The following is a 21,090-nucleotide window of genomic DNA, read 5'->3' as shown; positions in this document are numbered from 1 at the left end:
TAAACCCCATGTGGTGAAATCAAGTGGACATATTTGAGTCCTCATCTTCCTTGCCCTCTCAGCAACACCTGCCACTGTTGACTACCATCTTTTAATTTTTCCACTCCCTCTCCTTAAAACCCCCTTCCCCTGGCTTTCTCAACATTACAGTCTGCTAATCTTCTTTTATCTCTCTCTTTCTCAGTCTCCTTTGTTGGCTCATCCTCTAACTAATCTCTAGATGTTGGATTTCCTTAGGCTATGTCCTGATCTCTTTCCCTTCCCACACTCTGATCTTTCAATAAGCAAACTCTCCCACACCCATGGCATTAATTATCCTCCTTATGCTTATGACTTTCAAATTTACATCTCCAACCCAGACCTCTTTCCTGAACTTCAGACTTCTACGTATAGCTACCAATTCAACGTGTCCACGTGGAGGTTTTGTAGGCACTCCAAACTCAACAGGTTCAAAACTCCCATTCTTCTCAACCTGAGAGAACAGCACCTCCATCCATGCAGTTAACCAAACTAGAAACAGGGAAGTTATTATTGACCCATCTATCTCTCTCTTACCATGATATCCAACTGGCCATCCTTCTGAGTCCACCTCCCAAATATATCTCTCAATTTTAACTTTTCTCCATCTCCACTGCCATGCAAGTTACCATCTGTGTACCACTATAACAGACTGTATCTGCTTGATGTCTCCAATACATTTCTACCCTGCAAGCAGAGTGCTCTTTGAAAATTCATTCATCAGAAAGTATTTATTGAGCTTTTACTATGTCAAGGCACTTGCTAGATATTAGTGATACAAATGTAACCAACACATGCATGTTCCTAATCTCCTAGAACTCCACATAGTTCTATGATTGGGCGACCTAACTTATTTGGGATGGAGAGAGTTTCTCTGAGGAAATATTTTTTTTTATCTGAGATCTGAAGAATGAGTAGGAATCAACTGGCAAAAAGGGAGGGCAGTGGAGGGTAAAGAACATTTTAGGCAGAAGGAACATCATGTGCAAAGGTTTGGAATCAAGAGGAAGCAAGGTATGGGAAGCAAGGTATGAGGCTAGGCAAAGCCAGGGCCTGAGGAGTCATAACTCTAACTGGGAAGTACTCAGGGGGTCTAGTAGCCCCTCAAACAGCCTGCCAAAGTAGATTAGTGAGTGGAGGTGTGAGCATTTTTCTGAGGAGAGAGTGCATAGCTTTCATCAGGGTCTGTGACACTTTCCCTCCCCTGAAAATGTAAAGAACTATGTCTGGGGTATGAAAGGCCATTTTTGGACTTTGTCCTAAAAGCAATGGATGCCATTGGAAAGTAACATGGCCAGATTGTAAAATTCATGGGCAGGAATTTTTATCTCTTTTGTTCTCTGATATGTCCCAAACACCTAGAAGAGTGCTATGCACATAGCTGACACTTAATAAATAACTGCTGAATGAATTGCCGAATGTCAATTTTGGCATTACATTGTATTGCATTATATTGTAATTGTGTACTTAATGTCTCTCCTTTACAAGGCTCAATTCTGGGAAACCATCTATGTCTCATTGATCTTTGTATTACTAGAGACATGTTTTTAGTGCCCAGCTCATCACCTGGCTTAAAATCAGTTTCATTTATGTGTTCATTCATTCAGCCAATAATTAAAGAGCTCTACTAGATGCCAGGAACTGAGAATACAAAGATGATGCAAATATTGGGGCTGGGCGCAGTGGCTTATGCCTGTAATCCCAGCACTTTGGGAGGCCAAGGCATGCGAATCACCTGAGGTCAGGAGTTTGAGACTAGCCTGTCCAATATGGTAAAATCCTGTCTCTAATAAAAATACAAAAATAGCTGGGCATGGTGGTGGGTGGCTGTAATCCCAGCTACTTGGGAGGCTGAGACATGAAAATTGCTTGAACCTGGGAGATGCAGGTTGCAGTGAGCTGAGATTGCACCACTATACTGTAGCCTGAGTGACAGAGTAAGACTCCATTTCAAAAAGGAAAAAAAAAAAAAATGGCACTAACCTCAAGGAGTTTACACTCTGGATGGGAAGACTACTAAGTAGGCCTGATAATACTGCATAGTAAATGCTACAAAAGGGGTAAGAAAAGAACACAGCCGTGGGGGTGTCAGGGAAGCCCAGCAGGCAGAAGAAACTATGGACCTGCCCCTGGGCCAAATGAGGAAGAGAGGAGCAAAGCATGGGTGTGGGTATTAAAGGTAAAGTCCAGAGTGGGGCAAGCAGGGCCCATTAGAACTGCAAGTGGTTAAGTGTGGGGGAAGATGGAGCTGCAGAAATAGACCAAGGCCATAAAGCACCTAGACTTTATTCTGAGGTCCATGGGAAGTTATTAATGGATGATTGATGAAGCAGAAGAGCGATGTGGTCAGATCTGCATATGAGACAACTTGTGCTCCAGAGTGGAGAATGGACTGGAGAAGCAGTCATAGTGGGAGTAGGGACCAGTGATTGGGAGAGATGATGTTTGCCTGCACTAAAGAAGTAATGGGAATAGAGGACAATGGATGGATTTGAGAGCTATTAAGGAGGTAGGATCAAAAGGAATTAGTGATTAATTAGATGCTAGCATGAGAATGATGGAGTACTCATGGATGATTCTGTGATTTTTAACTTGGACACCTTGGGTGAGTGAGAACAAAGATTGGGAACAGGCTTAGAGAAGCAGATGATGAATTCCAATTTGGACAGACTGCACTTGAGTTTTCTTTGGAATACCCATGTAGAGACTTTTAGTTGGCAGTTGGATACACACATAGATCTGAAGTTCAGAAGGAAGATCTAGGCTGTAAACAAAAATGTGGGGGTCTTTGCTTTTGATTGGTAATTGATTCCTAAAAGCGGATGAGATCACTCAGGGAGGGTGTGGAGAATAAGGAGAAAGACAGCCAAAGACAGAACCTTGGGAGAACATTCAAGTAACAAGCATTTTTAAAGGGAGTGAATAAAGGAATAAGTGATTAAAAAGAGTCATTTAGAAGAAGGGATCCCTTCTAGAACTTCCCAAATACTGCTACTAAATCAGCTGGCTATCCTATTTGTGCTTAAGGCAAAGCCTACTTTTTGGCTTCCCAAATGGAGAATATGTTACTAAACCAAAGATGGAAAGTAGGGCAACATCATATCCAGAAAGCATATCTTCAGGGCTTTTTTCAGATACATATGTGGATACTCTACTCCTGAGGCTCTATTGGTAAACAGATCATAGTAGCCTCTTGTTAATCTGCATCAAGAAATACTTAATAATTAAAAGAGAAACACTTATAAGCTGTATGTTTAAAATATAATATGAAATGTATTAGAAGTCATTTGATGATCATCTGATGTTCAGATCATCCAGATAATCTTTCTAGCCTGCCTGATTACTGGCCCTTTGCTTGACTTGTTGGTTTTGGCGTCAAGTACACAAACTCAGCCAGTTGGAATACACCTGAAAAATGTTTCTCAAATGTTCCTTTGTGTGGATAAATTTGTTGGTTTATGTAGTTTGTATATATTATTTGTCTATGTTAAGAAGTGTCCCCTGGCTGATAACATACTTGTTTTTCAGCCCACTAATTTTCTATAAACCATTGAGAGTTCAATATTACCTTGAAATATTGAAGATATTTTGACTCACTGCAATAAAATTACAGTTCTGCAACTCATAATTAAACTTTGATTTATTTGAACAATGGAAGAAAAAGAGAACAAAACTATTAAACCATCAGGTCAACTGGTCAGTTGAGAATTTGTCCACTCATCTTCTCTTCTTTCATGTGTACCCAGATTTGATAGAGGTGAGGATAGCTTGGTTTGAATGGAAAGCATGGCCAAGCAACATATCTAGCTAACTTTTCCCAGATACTTTTTCCTACAGTCAAACCATAACAAATTCATCTCCTAGATAACAACTTAGTTTTTGTGCTTTGAGTTTTTATGTTGCTATTTCCTTTCCTTTAGAGCAGGCCATTTCAAATTTTTACATGTAAGTAAACGAGTTATTTGACTGGCTGCTCTATATATTTTCTCAGAGTTTGCATAGCTACTGTCTTAGTATAAGCCAAAAGGAATTTGTGGTTTCTGAGATCAGAAATTCAACTGCTTTATAAAACTAAAGGATGAATTAGTGCTTAAGTTAGCCATTTTGATACCCAATCTTTGTTCCTAAATGGCACTTAAATGTTTTATTGGCACTTCCACTGTTTTGTTATAATAACATATCAGTAATAATAACATGCCTCTCCTACAAAGGACAAAAGGGGTAATTTTGGAACCTCTACTATATATTCTCACAAGTGAAAAACATAGGACATGGAAAAACCTTTCCTCCCATCTAGTGGCTGGAAAATATATAAATGTCCTCTATGTGTTTCTTGGAATTCCACGCATTAGGGATTGTTTGGCAAATTATAATATATCTAATTGTTCACCTGGTTAAGCAAAAATAAGTTCTAAAATCTTTACCAAAGCCAAACTCAATGGCAAAATATATATCTATAATGTTTCACTGACCAACTTCCCTTTCATCACTAACATACTCCTCAGTAGAAAGGTTATGTTTCTTCTTAATTCATTATTCTGAACATACGATAGAAAAGACAAGGCAGTATGTCTCTGCTACCTGAAATTGGGACTTAAATTACATTTGCCTCTAAAGCAGTCAGTGCCCCAGATCTCTCCTAAACCTTAATTGCTTCTTGTTGGCCCCACACCTTAACAAGCCTTCTCTCAAGACTTGGATGTGTTGAATTCACTAGAGAGAGCCAAGAAACTGTCTCAGGAACTGGCTGCCTCCAAGGGACCTCAGCTCCTGAAACTTGGAATACCAGACTCTGATACTGGCAGCAGGGCCTCTGTGCAGGGCCAAACCAGCCCACAGGAAAGCAGGTTTGGATCCGTTATGCAGCTTTAGGGATTAATGCTTGGTCTACCTGTCTTATATATGCCTTGTGCAGATGTCAAAATCTCTGCTGAATTGTGCCTCTCTCTGGTAATTCCCACAGATTCAAAGAATGAATTTTGTGTGCAGTCAGCAAAGTTCTGAGTACTCCAGGAAGAAGAGGAAGGTCAGTGAACCAGTGAAGGTCTTCATCCCTAACAGAAAATGAAAGCTAAATACTCTTTCTACATTTATTTTAAATTAAGTTTATTTTGTAAAAACATGCATAAACTGTCTTAGCAGGAAAGTAAATTCCTGTTACCAAAACCTTTTTCTAAATTGTTTGCTCAATTTTTTTGTCGGTTAGTAAGTGCTAAATTACTGGCCAGGTAGGACATGAGTCCACTTTGCCACAAGGAAAGAGCGTCAATAGGGCTGCCTCTGGATAGCATTACTTCAAAGCTGGGTTAGAGATGAGGCACCTTTTATGTTATATTTGTAAAAGAACCACAGCAGTTATTTTGGAAAGAAGCTGTTGTTCTCAAAGGAAAGAAGGATTTTTTTTTTTTTTTTTTCATAATTAAACTCTTCAGGTATTTAGGCTACTGTGAAATGTTTTGACTTGTTGTAACCTGTATACTGGAATCCCTTTCTAGCTGTACTAAAAATTCCCACAGAGTTGCATAGGATGCATGTGGAGGTGCTTATCCAGGTGTGATTTATGTGTTAACCTCAGTCACAAGGTTGATCAGCTAATTGTGGGACCAAAATGTGCCCTCCCTCAACTATGGCCCCAGGCCCTGTTCTGTTAGCCAATCCGAAACAGGGAACATGCTGCAATTTGGGAGCCTGGCTCTCTTCTTAAGACCTATATTGAATATTTCCCAACAAGCACTTCAGTTTATCAGTCTGCAACCTGCAAATGATGCTATTAGTTCCCTCCTTATCCTGGAAGAATTTGGATAGACTTAATTGATGATTAGTATGAACTCAACAATAAATGACTTAAAGTGTTATTTCTATTATTTATATAACATGAGATTTAGTAACTTATAAAATGAGGTTTAGTAATTTAATTTAAAAGGATAGGACCAATAAGTTAAGTGTGTGACTTATGGTTAAATAAAATGAAAATACAAGATTTTTTTTTTTTTTTTGCTCATCTTTTTTCACACAGAAAGGAAAAGTTTATTTGCTACCATCAGTATTTCTCTAAATGTAAAGTGTAGTGAGAACATCAATAACTGGAGTGCTTGTTAAAATATGGATTACTAGGCCTGCCTCATTTCTACTAAATCAAACTCTCAGGTTCAGGCGCTGTGGAAAACTCTCCAGATTCTAACACACACACACACACACACACACACACAATGGAGAACCACTGACCTCTGACCTAGACTAAGGTAAATCTCTGTAGGAAAATCCCAGGGAGCCTGCCTGTTCAGCACTGCCCCTTGCCATACGCCAGACTCTCAGCCATTCCTGACTAACTAGGGCAGCCTACCAAACTAGGGTCTTAAATTGGACTGTAGCACTGGGGCCTGCCAACGAGGAGGAGCATTTCCCCTTCTTTTAGTGTATTAAGTGGACTCATGAAAACCTGCTCTACCACTAAAAGAAGGAGGGGAAAGGTATTGGATTTATTATATCCTTGATAGAATTGTAGACTGAGTCACTATCATTTCTTTTAAGAGAATCACATAAAGAGATTAGCTGTCTAGTAGAGGAATTAGGTTTATGTCTCTCCAGAGAGAAGGTCTAAGAACAAATTGATAAAGGCTACAGGAGATCAATTTATAAGGAGGAGCTTTTTTTTTTTTTTTTTTTTTTTTTTCCCCGGCATGATCTCAGCTCACTGCAACATTGACCTCCCAGGCTCAAGTGATCCTCCCACCTCAGCCTCTGGACTGGCTGGGACTACAAGCATGTGCCACCATGCCTGGCTTATTTTTGTATCTTTTGTAGACATGGGGTTTTGTCATGTTGCCCAGGCTGGTCTCAAACTCTTGACTTCAAGTAATCCACCCACCTCAGCCTCCCAAAGTGCTAGGATTACAGGCATGGACCACCACACCCAGCCCAAGAGGAGCTTTTTAACTCTACAGTTGTCAGTTGTCAAAATTTTGAAATGGGCTACCTTGTGAATTAGTGGGCTTGTCTTCACTGCAGGTATTTGAACACAGAGGAGCTTCACAAAAACTCTATAAACGACTCTCAAAGCAAATTAGCACTACTGAGTAGTTAATCTGGATTTCAAAAGGAACTATTTTGCTTCAAGGGGAATTGAGCTCATAATCTATATTTGTGATTATCGTAAACTTAGCCTAAGGTTGACAGATCCTTTAAATCAAAGTCTCAAATCTGAATCTATCTAGAAAATTTCTATAGTGATTTTATTATCTCTATTAACACCTCTTTCCCCATCTGAACAGTCTTTCTCACTGCCAGTAGGTGGACTGTGTGTTTCTGAGGCAGTGTGTATGTGAGACAATAGAGAAGTTTCTGGGCCTGTGCCCTTGGCTGGGCACACAGGGAAGGAGATCTGTTATCAAGAGAATCTGAGAACTGTGAAAACGTGAACTATCTGATTTTACACAGCAGAGCTCAAATATGCAACCAGCTATCAATATTGGAGTATATTCAGTTCTATCTACTGAATGATTTATTAGAAGGAAAGAAATATTTTTTCTAGTCTATTCATTTTGGTTCTTAATTGTAATGGGATGAATAAACACAAGTGCATCAAGGAGCTGACACTTTAGTGAAAAGAATGAAAACAGGCCCCATGCTGGGATGCCTGAGCTGTTCTAGACCGGTCATTCCCTCACCCTGACTGTGCTTGGTTCATCAGTGTGATCACAAAGATTAGATGATGATAGTTGGAAACTGGGACATTATTAAATAAAAAGTTATGCAGGGGAAATTTGAATTTGGCTGTTTGGGGTTTTTCTGTCTTTACAGAAATTTGGTCTAGCTGGAAAGACATGGGTTAGGCTCATGATTGCCGCCAGCCTTTGAAGCCAGGCAGTGAAACCACACCTTCATTTCCCCTCTTGCAGGTCCCTCTGCTGTCTGGGTTCTTTCATTCTCCAGCTCACCTCTTCCAGGAAGAGGCTGGAAATGTTCATCAGTGTCAAAGTTGCTTTCACATGAGTTCAGAGTTGTGTGTGTGTTCTTAAAATTCCACTAACCATTACAGCCAACTTTAATGTATCTTAAAATTGTCAATTTATGGTTTCAAACTCAACAGTATTGGATATTTAGGGACTTCCACAGAATCTTATATTGAAATAATTCTCAGTTATAATCATCATCATTTAGAAAGAGGTCCCAAATAATAAAATGAAACTGAACACACTGTGCATGTAAGACTTAAGTCAAGATCTGCTACAATGTAGGATTCTAGATTCTGTACAAGTGAGAAAATGCCTAAATGTATTCTCTTTAGATATTTTTAGTTTGTTTAAAGGAAAAAAAGGTAATATTTTCAGTGTGACTGTGTGATTTGTGTACTGAGGTCATGGCTGAGACTTGATATAAAATTTCCAGTTTTGATAGAGGAGGAGGACACCATTGTTTTGGTTAGAAAGAAAAAAGCTTTTATTAATGGGCCCTTGGGTTATCCATTGGTGAAGTCAAGTTCCTATTTAGAAATGGCAAGACTTGAGGTACTAAGGAGCTAATCTGCTCATATAATATCCCCTTGGGTGCACAATATCTCTGCAATTAAAGTTTCACCGTCTGGGAGGAGCAAACTCAGTCTTATAGTAGGTGGTGGCTCACAGGTACCACTGGCTATGTGCAGGGCTGGCGTAAACTATTCCCTTGCAACCTGGCTGGAAGTTGCACATGAGATTTGCTCAATACAGGATGTTGAGAAAGGGATTGGCCAGCGTTTCTGGTAATAGGCTGATTTACTCAGCTTCAGGGCTTTTTCCTGTGTTATAATTCCATCATGTTACCCCAGAGCCTTTAGTAGTAAAGTCTCATTAAACTTTTATTTTATTTTGAGACAGTCTCACTCTGTCGCCCAACCTGGAGTATAGTGGTGCGATCATGGCTCACTACAGCCTTGACCTCCCAGGTTCAAGTGATCCTCCCATCTCAGCCTCCCAAGTAGCTAGAACTACAGGTACATGCTACCATGCCCAGATAATTTTTGTGTTTTTAGTAGAGATGAGGTTTCACCGTGTTGCCCAGGCTGGTCTCAAACTCCTGGGCTCAAGCAATCTGCCCGCCTCAGTTTCCCAGAGTGCTGAGATTACAGGTGTGAGCCACCATGCCCAGACTCATTAAACATTTTAGTCTGGACTTACCTGTGCCATGGTGTTCAGCAGTGCATGAGTTTTTCCATGGCAGGAGTAGAGAGGCAGACTGCTTGAGATAGCCAGAAACATCTATGGGGCACTAGTAGAGCATTCCCTGGGGTCTCAGACACTTAGAAACCTGGGATAAGTGTGAATTTTAAGGGGTTGTTTGGGTATTTCAGGACTCCTGAAGGCTGATGAAGTCTGGAGCATCGAGGTTCCATATGGGTAATTATCAATTGGCTCTAGGGTAAGCAAGCAAAGTTAGTTTTTCATCTTCCTTTTAGCAAGGTAGAAAAGAAAAAGCCTAGGCTGCTAAATTCAAAAGTTCTCATTTTCTAGATAAAATATTTCATCTCTCTAGCCCCCAGTTCACTCAATCTATAAAATCTGAATAATAATTACACCTATTTCATAATTTTGTGAGATTTAAGCAAGGGGATTCAAGCCCTGCACACATATAGTCACTACCAACAGATGTTCATCATGATGACTGCTTTTTAACTCTTAGCATGTCCACTTTGTCTCCAGGAACTGAGGATTCCTTCTTTCTTCCCCTTCCCTTCCCTTCTTCCCTTCTTCCCTTTCCTTCCCTTCCCTTCTTCCCTTTCTCCCTTCCTCCCTTCCCTTCTTCCCCCTTCTTCCCTTCCTCCCTTCCCTACCTCCCTTCCCTTCTTCCCTTCCCTTCTTTCCTTCCCTTTCCCTTCCCTTCCTTTCCCTTTCCCTTCTCTTCTCTTCCCTTCTCTTCCCTCTCCTCTCCTCTCCCCTCCCCTCCTCTCCCCTCCTTCTCTTCTCTTCTCTACTCTTCTCTTCTCTTCTCTTCTCTTCTCTTCTCTTCTCTTCTCTTCTCTTTTTGACAAGGTTTCATTCTATCACCCAGGCTGGAGTGCAGTGGAACAATCTCGGCTCATTGCAGCCTCAACTTCCCAGGCTCAAGCAATCCTCCCACCTCAGCCTCCTCCTAAATAGCTGGGACTACACACATGTGCTATTACGCTTGGCTAATTTTTGTGTTTTTTTGTAGAGATGGAGTTTTGCCATGTTGCCCAGGCTGGTCTTGAACTCCTGGGCTCAAGCTATCTGCCCACCAAAAGTGCTGGGATTACAGGTGTGAGCCACTGCACCTGGCCTCAGGAGTTTGGGATTTCTATGCAGCTTTTTGCCTACCCAGAGCTCCTACATCAACATCTTGTCCAAGCCTAGGGCCAGCACTTGAACCATGCTTCCAATTGCCTCTGTTCTCAGAACGTTGCCCACTCCTTTCCCTAAACTGAAACTCCCTTTCCCTCAAGATAGTTCAATGGGAAAGAAGCATCAGATAAAGCTTAATATGCTGCCCTCCCACATTTGCATTTTAAAATAGAAGCTTGTTAATTAAAAAAATGAATCTCACCTAGGGATTGTGATATGAGAACAGACTGAATAAACAAGGAAGAAGAAAGTTTAAAGGGAACTTTGTAGCTGTCTTTAAATTTATGAAAGGTTGTCATAAAATGCAGGTAACCACAGACACATTCTGTGTTGTTCCAAAGCATAGAACATAGACCCAATGGGAAGACATCCCAGGGATGCAGATTTGGCCTCAACCTATTAAAGAATTTTTACCCCATGCTCTAGCAAATTGCCTGGCACATGGAAGACAATCAACATTTGACTGTTTTTGTTAGCAATTAGAACTGTCAGATGGTGACTGCTTCTGGCTGTAATGAGTTCCTTATCACCAGAAGTGTTCAAGACTAGTTGTCCAAGATATTGTCCATTTGGATAAGAATCGAACAAACTGAATACTGTAGTCTCTTCCAGCTATAAAACTCAGTGACAGTTCTATAAATAGTTGAATTTCAACAGAGATTTTAGAGCAAAGGAACATTTTATCAATCCTTTTTCCAAAAGGCAGGGTTCTAGAGTTAGACATCATCTGGGTTCAAACCCTGGTCATCCTGCTTACTAGCTGTGTGACTCTACAATTTTAATGTTTTACTTGCTATCTGTGTACATCAACTTCCTTATCTGTGAAATGGGGGCAATAGTATTATCTTTCTCACAGAGCTATTGTGAGAGCTCAATGAGTTAATACAGGGAAAGCACTTAGAAGAATATCTGGCACATAGAAAGTTAATGTTCGATAAACATTAGTTATGAGGTATCATCTGATACCCTTGCCACTTCTACAGCTTTTTAAGTCTTTTCAGTATGTGGAGGGAGGTCCTTTGTAGCATAGTTGACCGTGACCTTGTTTTTTCCTAAATCAGATGCCAGCCATGGCCACTGTGATTAACCAGTGGACTTTCTATCTTCTAAAAGCAAGCTTTAAAGCTAAACAAGCAGACAGGGCTGGTGACGTGCAGTTTATGAAGGATCTGCCAATGAAACACAATCATGGCTGTGGACACCCTAACCCTGCTATGTGCCTGACAAGTGACAGATAACCAGTAAATATTTGTTGAATGAGCTGGGTGCGGTGGTGTGTGTCTGTTGTCCCAGCTACTCAGGAGGCTGAGGCAGGAGGATCGCTTGAGCCCAAGAGTCTGAGACCAGCCTGGGTAACACAGCAAGACTCTATCTCTAAAAAATAAAAAAATTTAAAAAAAAATAAAGTATTCGTTGAATGAATAAATTAACTCGGTAGGGTTTTATTATTTCCTACATTTTATTTATTTATTTTTGATTAGATAATACATTCACATGATTTAAAATTCAAAAAGAACAAAAGGATATATAAAGAAAAACCTCCCTGCCACCCAAGTCCCTCAGCCATCCAGTTCCCTTCCCCATAGGGAGCTAACATAACCACTTTCTCATATGTCTTTCCAGAGCTATTTTAGGCATAAACAAGCAAACATACTTGCTTATGCACATTTATTTCTTTCCCTCCCTTTTAAACAAATGGCTCATATACTGTTCTAGGTATGATTGTTGAAGTAGCCCCAGAAATGGGAGTGAGCATGGGCACGTCAAGGAGGAATTAAAGAAGAAATAGCTCAGGGACAGAAAAATCAACCAGGAGACTACTGCATTAATACAGATGTAAGGCGATTAGAGCCTGGACTAGTATATTAAATGGGATAATCAGGGAAAGAATTGTTTGAATGCTTTTTAGCTTACACTGGGGTAACCACCGCAGTGATCAAGATACAGAGTATTTTTGTCACCCCAGAAGTTCCCTTGTGTCCCTTTGCAGCCAGACCACCCTCCCCAGGCCCAGGCACCCACTCCTCTGCTTTGTCAGAGTTTTTCAGCTTTCGTGTTACAGGCCTGCATGCCCGTGGTGGGACCTCCAGTCAGCAGAGTTAAACGCAATACTAGTCAACATCAATGGCACTTACTTCAGGCCAGACAGTCCACTAAGCACCTACATGTGCTCATTCATTTAATCCTCTTCAGCAACTGAAGCAGGTACTGCTTTTATCTCAATTTTGGATAAGATATCTAAGATACAGAAAAGTTAAATCACTTGCTGAAGGTCACACAGTTAGTACATAGCAAAGTCAGAATTTTGAACCCAGAGCAATCTGCTTCCAGTGACCATATGTAAAAATAATATAAGAAAATATTCAGACCGCCACAGAAAGACTTCATTGCTATTCATCAAGATTCAGAGGGAAGACCAATCCTTAGTAGGTTGATATAGAAAGAAGTTATCCAGAAGCCTTCAAGTATACTTTTAACTTGTCAGTTAAAAGAAGGCCAGTAGCCTTACTTCATAGGCATGAGCCAGTGGGCAGAATTTCACTTCATTCCCCTGCCTTCAATGTGCACACCCCCATGATGTTTTCTTCTAAGAAATTATAACATTTAGAACTATCTCTGTATGTTAAAGAATCGGTGTGGTCAGGTCATTACTGAGAATGACAAGTATCTCTGCCTATCTGTGGGTCCCAGAATACGCATGTCATTCTGAAACCACAAGGAATGCGGTTAAATCCTCTGGTCACATCTCTCAACAAAGATTTATCTGTTTCACTGTTGCCTCCAAAGAGCTTTTCTCCTGGACTAAGATGTTAATTCACAGCGATGTCTACTAATGGGTCTTCCATAAAGAGGAGCCTATTAAAGGAATTAATTACATTACATGTTCAGAAACTTCCCAGCATAATGAAATGACTCCCTAGCTGAAATAGTATGAGAAGGAAACCATTGAACTAAATCATAATGGAGACAAGTTTCCATAAAGTGAAATGCAAGTTTGCTAATATAACTGTAGACTATGAGAAACAGGACAGTGAAAATGCTAATAAGCCACTTTTCACTCACTGATGGAGTTTTATTAAATATAGATCATCTTTTTCCAAACATTTCAAGTTACTTATTATCTTCTATTTGAGGCCTAAGTTTGCCACTTATTAACATGGCCAATTAACCTTAAAATGCAATTTTAATGTTTTGGTTTTTTTAAATAAGAAAATAGTTGTCTTCAGTCAACATAGAATAAAAGAAAATAGACTTAGGTTGCATTCGATGGCATTCAAATTTCAGAGGAGGTGGTAGAATGATCTATTCTGGAAATCTAGGTTGGTTTTGACACAGTGCTGCTTAAAGCCTGGGGAGTAGATTAGATGACTTTCTGCTCTCTTATTCCACCGTATGGTCCATTTTCACACGTGCAAATCTACAGAAATGATAATAGCAGAAGAAAAAGATAACAGTGGGTTAAGTGTGGTGCTAGGGATTGTGCTGGCAACTGGCAAACCACCAATTCATTGGTTTCTAGGTAGATAGGGGACAGTGGTGCAGGGCAGGGTAACATGGAATATTCATTAGAGTCAAAGTCTGATTGTAATCTTAATCTTGGTTCTCCCTTTATTTCTGGACAAGTCTCTTAGTTCTCTATTCCTCTATTTCTTTAGTTGCAAAATGTGGATGGTGAACCTGTCTTTCCACCTAGGGTTTTTAACAACCAGGAGGTAGAAGCAGTGGGTTATGACAGTCTGCTCTAAATCTGGCACAGTACCTGCGATCCCTCTGCCTGGGCTCTGGGATAGTTTCGAGGAGGAATGGAGGGTTCCCTTGAGGGACCAGCCCATGCATCATCGGTGGTTCTAGAGAGATCCTGATCCCAGGAACCATGAGAGTCTGGACCAGTTCTCTGGCCCCTCCTCCAGGCATTTGGGTTACTGTCCAGCAAAAGCGAGCTTCATCAGAACCTCGTCTATGCTTCACTGAAACTTGGGCTTTAGTCAGAAACAACTCAGCCTTCAAAATGAGGCTCACAGGGAAGTTGTTTTTATTAATGAAACTCATTTATGATTATAGTGTATAAAGCAATCATTTGCATGCTATGAACTGTTTAAGAGATTATGGTGATTATACAATGTGTAGAGAGGCAAAAAAGTCACAGAGTTTGCAAGATGATAAACCATCTTTCAATATCTTGCTATTGCTTAGATTTCAAGTGCTTCTTAAAAAGGATAAGCTAAATAAACTCTAACATAGTTCTAGCTAAAAGTCATTAGTCTAACAGTTCTGGTGGAAACTGTTAAACCAATTCTGTCACCAAAAAGATAAACAGCTAAAAACTGCCAGGTATCAGTATTATTGTAATATTCCCTTTATCAAAAACCTATAACTGAAATGTATAGGTAAGAGTTTACAGTAAGCAGCAGGTACCTGGAAACTTGTCAGTTAAGGTTTCCCTTTATAGAAGAACCTCTGCTGTAAGCTTTTCAGCCCTCTAAAGCCAGTCAAATTTTTAAAAAAAAGCTTTCACTATTAGTTTCTAAGGAAATTATATAAAGGTCATAATACTAAGAGAAGAGCTTTAAATTGTCATTTCCAATAGGACATAAGCCTCCTAAGAAAAAAACAACCTTGTGCGTTTTTCTTGGGGGGGAGGCATATATAAATAACAATCAAAAGTATTTTTCTTTCTTGATTTTAATTTTAAAGGTGATAGTTAACTAAATCACTTTAAGGTGACTTCCTGCTGCTCCCCCAACCTCCTCAAAATTAAGAATACAACAAATATTTGCATAGGTTTATTATTCACATTTAATCATGAATAATTCACTTTGTACAGACAGCTGGGTAAACAAGAGATTTGGAGTTTCCTTTTTGTAGAATATTTTTCCATTGGCTGAAAGGAAACAGCATCAGTGGTGATTTTATATGATTTTCAGTGCCATCTTGTCTTCTCTCCTCTGGGTAGGAGATCCCTCCTCCTTCCCTCCTTCTGTCCTTTTTTTTTTTTTTTTTTTTCCTCCAGTTTACTTATTTCTGTCAACTTTTGGGCTATACCTCACCAACATAACATTTTCTATTACAAAATGAAAAAATAGCTCAATCATTCCGGTTTTTAGTCTGCAAGACAACATAAAGTGTATTTTCTCTCTTTCCACAACATTACAGTTTTTTAAAGCTGTGGGTTTGCTTCTGTGTGAAGACCCTCTTACTGATGGGAAAAGATCTTTCAGAACTAATTCTGCCTCATCATTACCTCCTCCATCTTTTCCTATCAGTCATTAACAATTTCACAATTATTTAACTGTCTGCCACAAAGCTGGTTTCCATTTCCCTCTCCACCTCCCAGGCCTACGTGAGGAAGTGGAGCACGTATCACTGAACACAGGTTTACCCAAGGCATTTCAAATCCTGGGCAAGTGGGGCATAATTTACCAAAGGTCAAGGATCCTTTCAGTTCTGTGAACGTCATTAATCAAATTATGATAGTATAACCTGTGGTTTAGTAGACAATAAGGCTTGCCATAATTCATCTATTACCAAATGAGGGGTTGGGGGTGGGGGTTCATAGTATATCCATGGGAAATCCCTGCTTTTTGTCATGGCCTGGGAAGTAAGAATTTTCACCACCCACCAAATGTCAAGCATCCACCCTAACTATGTTAGTTGAGGACAAACATTGGCTCTGGGATGTATGTGCCCTCTATTCAGCAACACATATAATAAAATGTGAATGTCATAGAATGGCAAGTAGCATTCTAGAGAAAATTAACCATAATTTGACTAAATTAAAAATTAATGTTTTCTTCATTTAACACTTAGGGTTTACTGTAGGCTAGATGTGTTCTAAGCACATCATACATATTAACTCTTTAATTCCCATAACAACCCTTTGAGATAAGTACAATCCTTATCCCCATTTTACAGATATGGAAACTGAGGCACAGAGAAATTAAGTAATTTGCTTAATGTCACTACAGGAAGTGGTAAAGCCAGGATTTGAACCAGGCAGTCTGACTCCAAAGTCTGTGCTTTTAACCACCATGCTTTGCTATGAGTATAATACCTGCTTATGGTAAAAAGTGTGGCAAAATAAGAAAAGCACAAAGAAGAAAAAAATTACCCGTAGTCCCACTCCCTACTTTAGTATATTTCTTTTGTGTGTGTGTGTGTGTGTGTTTCTGTTTTTTTCAATTAACTATACTTTGTGAATATTCTCCCATAGAAGATACTGATTTGATTGAACATTCAGATCATTTTCTTAGTCTACTGTGTTAAGTACTGGCCCAGCTAAGTTTGGAAGCGCTTATGATTGGTGGAATGGAGTCGGGTAGGGGCTGCTGATTTAGCAGATGCCTTATTTCCCCAAGCCAAAGAGCTGCCCTGAAAATGGGCCAAATATAATTTCTTTTAAGCAACTTGAAAAAAGTGTTTCAGCCTAGAGACATACCGTGACTTTTTCCCTCAAAGCATTTCATTTACTTTCACTTTATAATGTTCAGTTTTCTTAGGGGCAAGGTAGCAGGGGCAGTGGGGGCGGTGTGGGGGAGTGGCTGTGAGTCTTAATGCAAAGAGAAATGTAGGCTAGTCAACAGGAAACCCAAAGTGCTTGATACAGCACAGTGACCTCTCATTGTACCTTGGCATGGCTGCTTTCTCTTTCTTTGATAGGTGTTGCAAAAATATAATAATATATATATTTTATAAAAAAATTTATCTGGTAAACAAAACTGTTGTTATATGACAAGACAGTAAGCATCTCTGAAGCCAAGACAGTAGTGGTCATTGCTATGGCCAGCTACAGCTCTTGGCCAAGTCACATGCCATCCTGTCAACAGCCAAAGAGGTAAACAGCATAGATATGTGCTGACCTAACCTCAAAAACTCTTGGGAGCACAAGGAAATTGGCTTGAAAAGACTCTCTTTTTTTCCTCCTTATTAATTGAATTTCTGTCTCTAATTAAAGAGGCAGAAACAGAAAACAATATTCAAAAGGGAAAGTCAAAGAATAATCCCCATCTCTGGAAAAAAAAAAAATCACTGAATCATCAGAAACATGGCTGCATTGATTCTCACTCTTTCCCTGAGCTGTTTACCCATTTTCAGGTGAGGAAGTGAAGAGGAGGGCCAAGGTACAACCTTTTCAAAGGACCCTCTCTGGGAATTACTTTCGTATGTACATAAATTTCCACAATAAGTATCTTCTGAAGTTTTCATGCAACTGAATTGTTCTTTCAAACCTCTTATCCAATGTTCTAACTTGAGTTGTGCTACCAGAAAATCAGGTGTATCTTAATTGCTAAGTCAAAGTTGGCTTCTTTTGGAAACCAAAGCTCACTAACTTGAGCCCCTAAACTCACCCCACCTCCTTCTTTTTTCCTTTAAAATACCTTTTTCCCCACTTCCTACAGTCACTGGTCTTAGGTCCCCTTGTAACCATTGCAGGCAGCTGCTGTTGGAAATTTTAAAAATGAAATTTGGGCCGGTGCAGTGACTCATGCCTGTAATCCCAGCACTTTGGGAGGCGAAAGAGGGCAGATTGCTTGAGCCCAGGAGTTCAAGACCAGCCTGGGCAACATGGTGAAACTCTCTCTCTACAAAAAATACAAAAATTAGCCTGTAGTCACAGCTACTCGGGAGGCTGATGTGGGATGATCACTTGAGTCCAGGAGGTCGACGCTTCAGTGAGCTGTGATCATGCCTGAGTGACACAGCAAGAGCCTGCCTCAAAAAAAAAAAAAAAAAAAAAGAAAAAGAAAAAAAGGTTTTTTTCATTAACCCTAAAACTAAGGTCAAATCTCTTTCTGTTTTCAGTGTTTTGAAAACTAGTTCTAATTCTTTCTGTCTGAGTCTTCGCTTCTAGTCTTGGGGGAATGACAAGGCACTGGGACAGGAAACTAAGAAGCCCTTCCAACCAACAGCCTATTAGCTGCTGAAGGTTACCACTTCATCCAGATTCCAAAGAGACTCCTTCAAGCAAGGATTTGGGGACCAATGAGTACCAAGGAGCAGACTAACAATCTTTCTCCAGAGAAGGCTTTAGTAGGTAGTAACTACAACTCACGCTAATATGTTATATCAGAGCTCACCACTCACAGAGGACTTCCAAAGGGTTTCTAATGCATATCATCGCATTGAAGTTTCATCATTATCTCCTGGGGGTGGGGGGTGGTTGTGTAGTGACTATTGTACATAGCCTGTGTTGGCTGCCCCAGATCTCACAGTTTATGGAGGACCTGGTCTGAGTGCACCCGTACCATGTACATGGCAACTGTACCATGGCCTTGCTCCCTCCTTGCCCTGAGTCTTCCTCCTTCACTCCTTGCCCATCTCAGCTACAGTGTCTTATATTGCAGTCAAAAGCTGTCTTTTGCCAAGACATACTGATCAGTTAGCTTAAGCTGTAAACGTTTGGTTTCAGTGTCCCTCTACCCAAAGAGGAGTCTTCAGGGCTCCTGTCCTGACACCCTGCTGCCTGCTGTTCCTGCCCTCTCATGCCATGCCTCCCATCTCCCAGGACTCCCTGAGGCCACACCCCACCAGGCCTGCTCTCTTGGAAAACCACTCATGACTTGAGCTTGGCCCTTTTCTCCCACAATTAAACTCACTTGCCCTACGTCTCTCTCTAAGTCCTACTAGGGGTCCAATTTGTGCTAAGAGACTACTAGCTGGCTATTCTAATACCCCAGTCCTCTCAGGACCTCTTCTTAGCCATGTGGGCTTGGGTGAGCAATTCAGCACCTCCTGAGATTCACCTGTGAAATGGGGATAATCATTCTTTACAAGTGAGGACCAAGTGAAATCATTTGGAATACTATATATATCACCTGAATTCCTTCTTTCCCCTCAACCCTCTCTTTCTCTCCTAAAGTAATTTCAGGGCACCATCTTCTGCTGCCTGGATTACTGCAGCAGCCTCCAGACCACAAAATTTTCTCTGCAGTTCAAGTACATTTCATTTACCATCTTGCAGATGGTGAGACACATTTACAAATCAGCTGGCTTCTGAAAGTGTCTTCTGGACAATCAATTCCCCCAACTACTTTCATCTTACAACTTCAACCACTACCCCTAGCACGGTCATCTCTTGCAGTTACTGGTGTCATACTACCTTTGCCTTTCGATGGCACTATGAAGTCCCCATTGGCACCTGTTTATGCCTCTCAGCCTAACCCCTACTAAGGGGGTGGGTGACAGCATGCTCCAGTAAGGCTGAAGCACTCTTCTCATGGAGGCTCACCCAAGAGGGAAAGAAAAGCAGAAGGAAATGAGGGAAGGAAAGGTGGAGGCTAGAAAGACACTTTGGAAACTGTGAAAGTGGCCCTGAGCTCACATGAAATGCAAGCCAGCAAAAGTGTTGGAAACTTTAATGTGCCCCCTTTGAGAGAACAGCTGTAGCACTGCAATTTCCTAGAAATCTGGATGGACACATTTAAAGAGAGTGAAGCACTGAATGGAAATAACTAGAAAAGAGGCTTCCTCCTGAGCTCTGAATGTCCTATCATGGAGGAGTTACGAGAAAGAGCAAAGCTAATAGCCAACTGAAAACCCACATGTTGTACATTTAAGGTGATAGCTGGGAACCCAGATTCTATTCTTAGTCAAAAAAGTGGGGGGAACATGCATGAATTGCTATGAGCAAGAAAGGCCAGCAAGGAAAGAGAGAGAAACAAGGGAGGAGAGGCCAGTGCCAGCTTTCAGGACTGACATTATGATGATTTTTCTTTCCCTGCTCTGAGAAGTTGATCTGGTGGTCCTAAGTTCCTGGCATTGGGCAGTTTTCCAAAAGTTTGGGGCAGTTACTCATGAAGAAGAAGCCAACTCCAGACAGCTCGTCGGGAAATGTGGAGAGTCAGTGCCTGGGTGGTTTTCTTACTAATCCAGGATTTATTAAAGCTCAGAAAGCAAGGAGCAGAGAAGGTTTTTATAATGAGACATTTTGCAAATAGAGTCATCAGCATTTTTTGATAGAAAAGAAAGTTTCTCTCTGAAACCTTCTGAAGGAGGTGGCCAGCTTGGGAGGCTGGGAAGAGAAGGGGGCTCCTTCTGTGAGTGCTGTGGCAGGTGGGGGACTCCAGCAGTGGGAGACTCATTCCTTTCTGAGTCCCCTCCCCTTCAGGGTACAAAGTTTTTATTTGCAGTTGGGAGGAATTAGAGTCGATGATCTAATAGAGCTAATTTTTTCCTCTCAATATGGTATGATGTGGCATTGGTAGCTCTGCCAGATACTGATGCTACCAAGGGAACTTCAGTGCAGGTGGACTTCACGTTATTATATTGACTTATTCTTCCAAAGTTACATAGGAAATAATTGTTTTAAATCTACACAAGTAGTTAAAGAAGCCCTACTTGAAACCTTTGTAAGTCTAAGTATGCATCTGAAAGGTGAGTAAACACTTCCAAAAATGTTTTGCTTGTAGCTCTGAATTTTGATTGGTCTCCTTTGCTGCAGGAACATTCAGGATGTATAAATGTTATGGTTTAGATTAATCATATGCCCATACCCACTTTCATTTTCCAGAATGTTATATCAAACAGATTGGTTTCCCTTCATGTAAAAAAAAATCCAATAATTCTGCAGCTTCTTTGGGACTTTATAATTTTTTACTTAAAACAACAACAACAACAACAAATTGTGTTATTTCCAAACACACTAGAAGACCACAGCATTTAGCTCTTGAGCATAGCATTGGCCAAGGTTAGAATGAGGGGCTAGGCCCTGAACATAAGTTGATACTGATTGTCAATG

General features: G+C 40.5%; 1 protein-coding gene across 3 annotated transcripts in view; it reads left to right on the top strand.

The window, feature by feature from the left end:
- HORMAD2 (HORMA domain containing 2) overlaps positions 1-5,873 on the top strand; it is a 90,597-nt gene extending 84,724 nt beyond the window's left edge. For 2 of the 3 annotated variants that reach the window (XM_017945225.3, XM_017945226.2), the window contains exon 11: positions 4,982-5,873. In XM_017945225.3, coding sequence (XP_017800714.1) covers positions 4,982-5,086 — 105 coding nt within the window. In that variant the 3' untranslated portion in view covers positions 5,087-5,873. The remainder of the gene's footprint in view (positions 1-4,981) is intronic. The other variant, XM_003905411.4, reaches the window with a different exon arrangement.
- The last annotated feature ends 15,217 nt before the right edge of the window (positions 5,874-21,090 follow it).

The sequence above is a fragment of the Papio anubis genome, chromosome 16 (genome assembly GCF_008728515.1).
Source record: "Papio anubis isolate 15944 chromosome 16, Panubis1.0, whole genome shotgun sequence".
NCBI classification, from domain to species: domain Eukaryota; kingdom Metazoa; phylum Chordata; class Mammalia; order Primates; family Cercopithecidae; genus Papio; species Papio anubis.
Note: the sequence above shows the minus strand (reverse complement) of the source record. Positions and strands in the feature narration are given on the sequence as shown.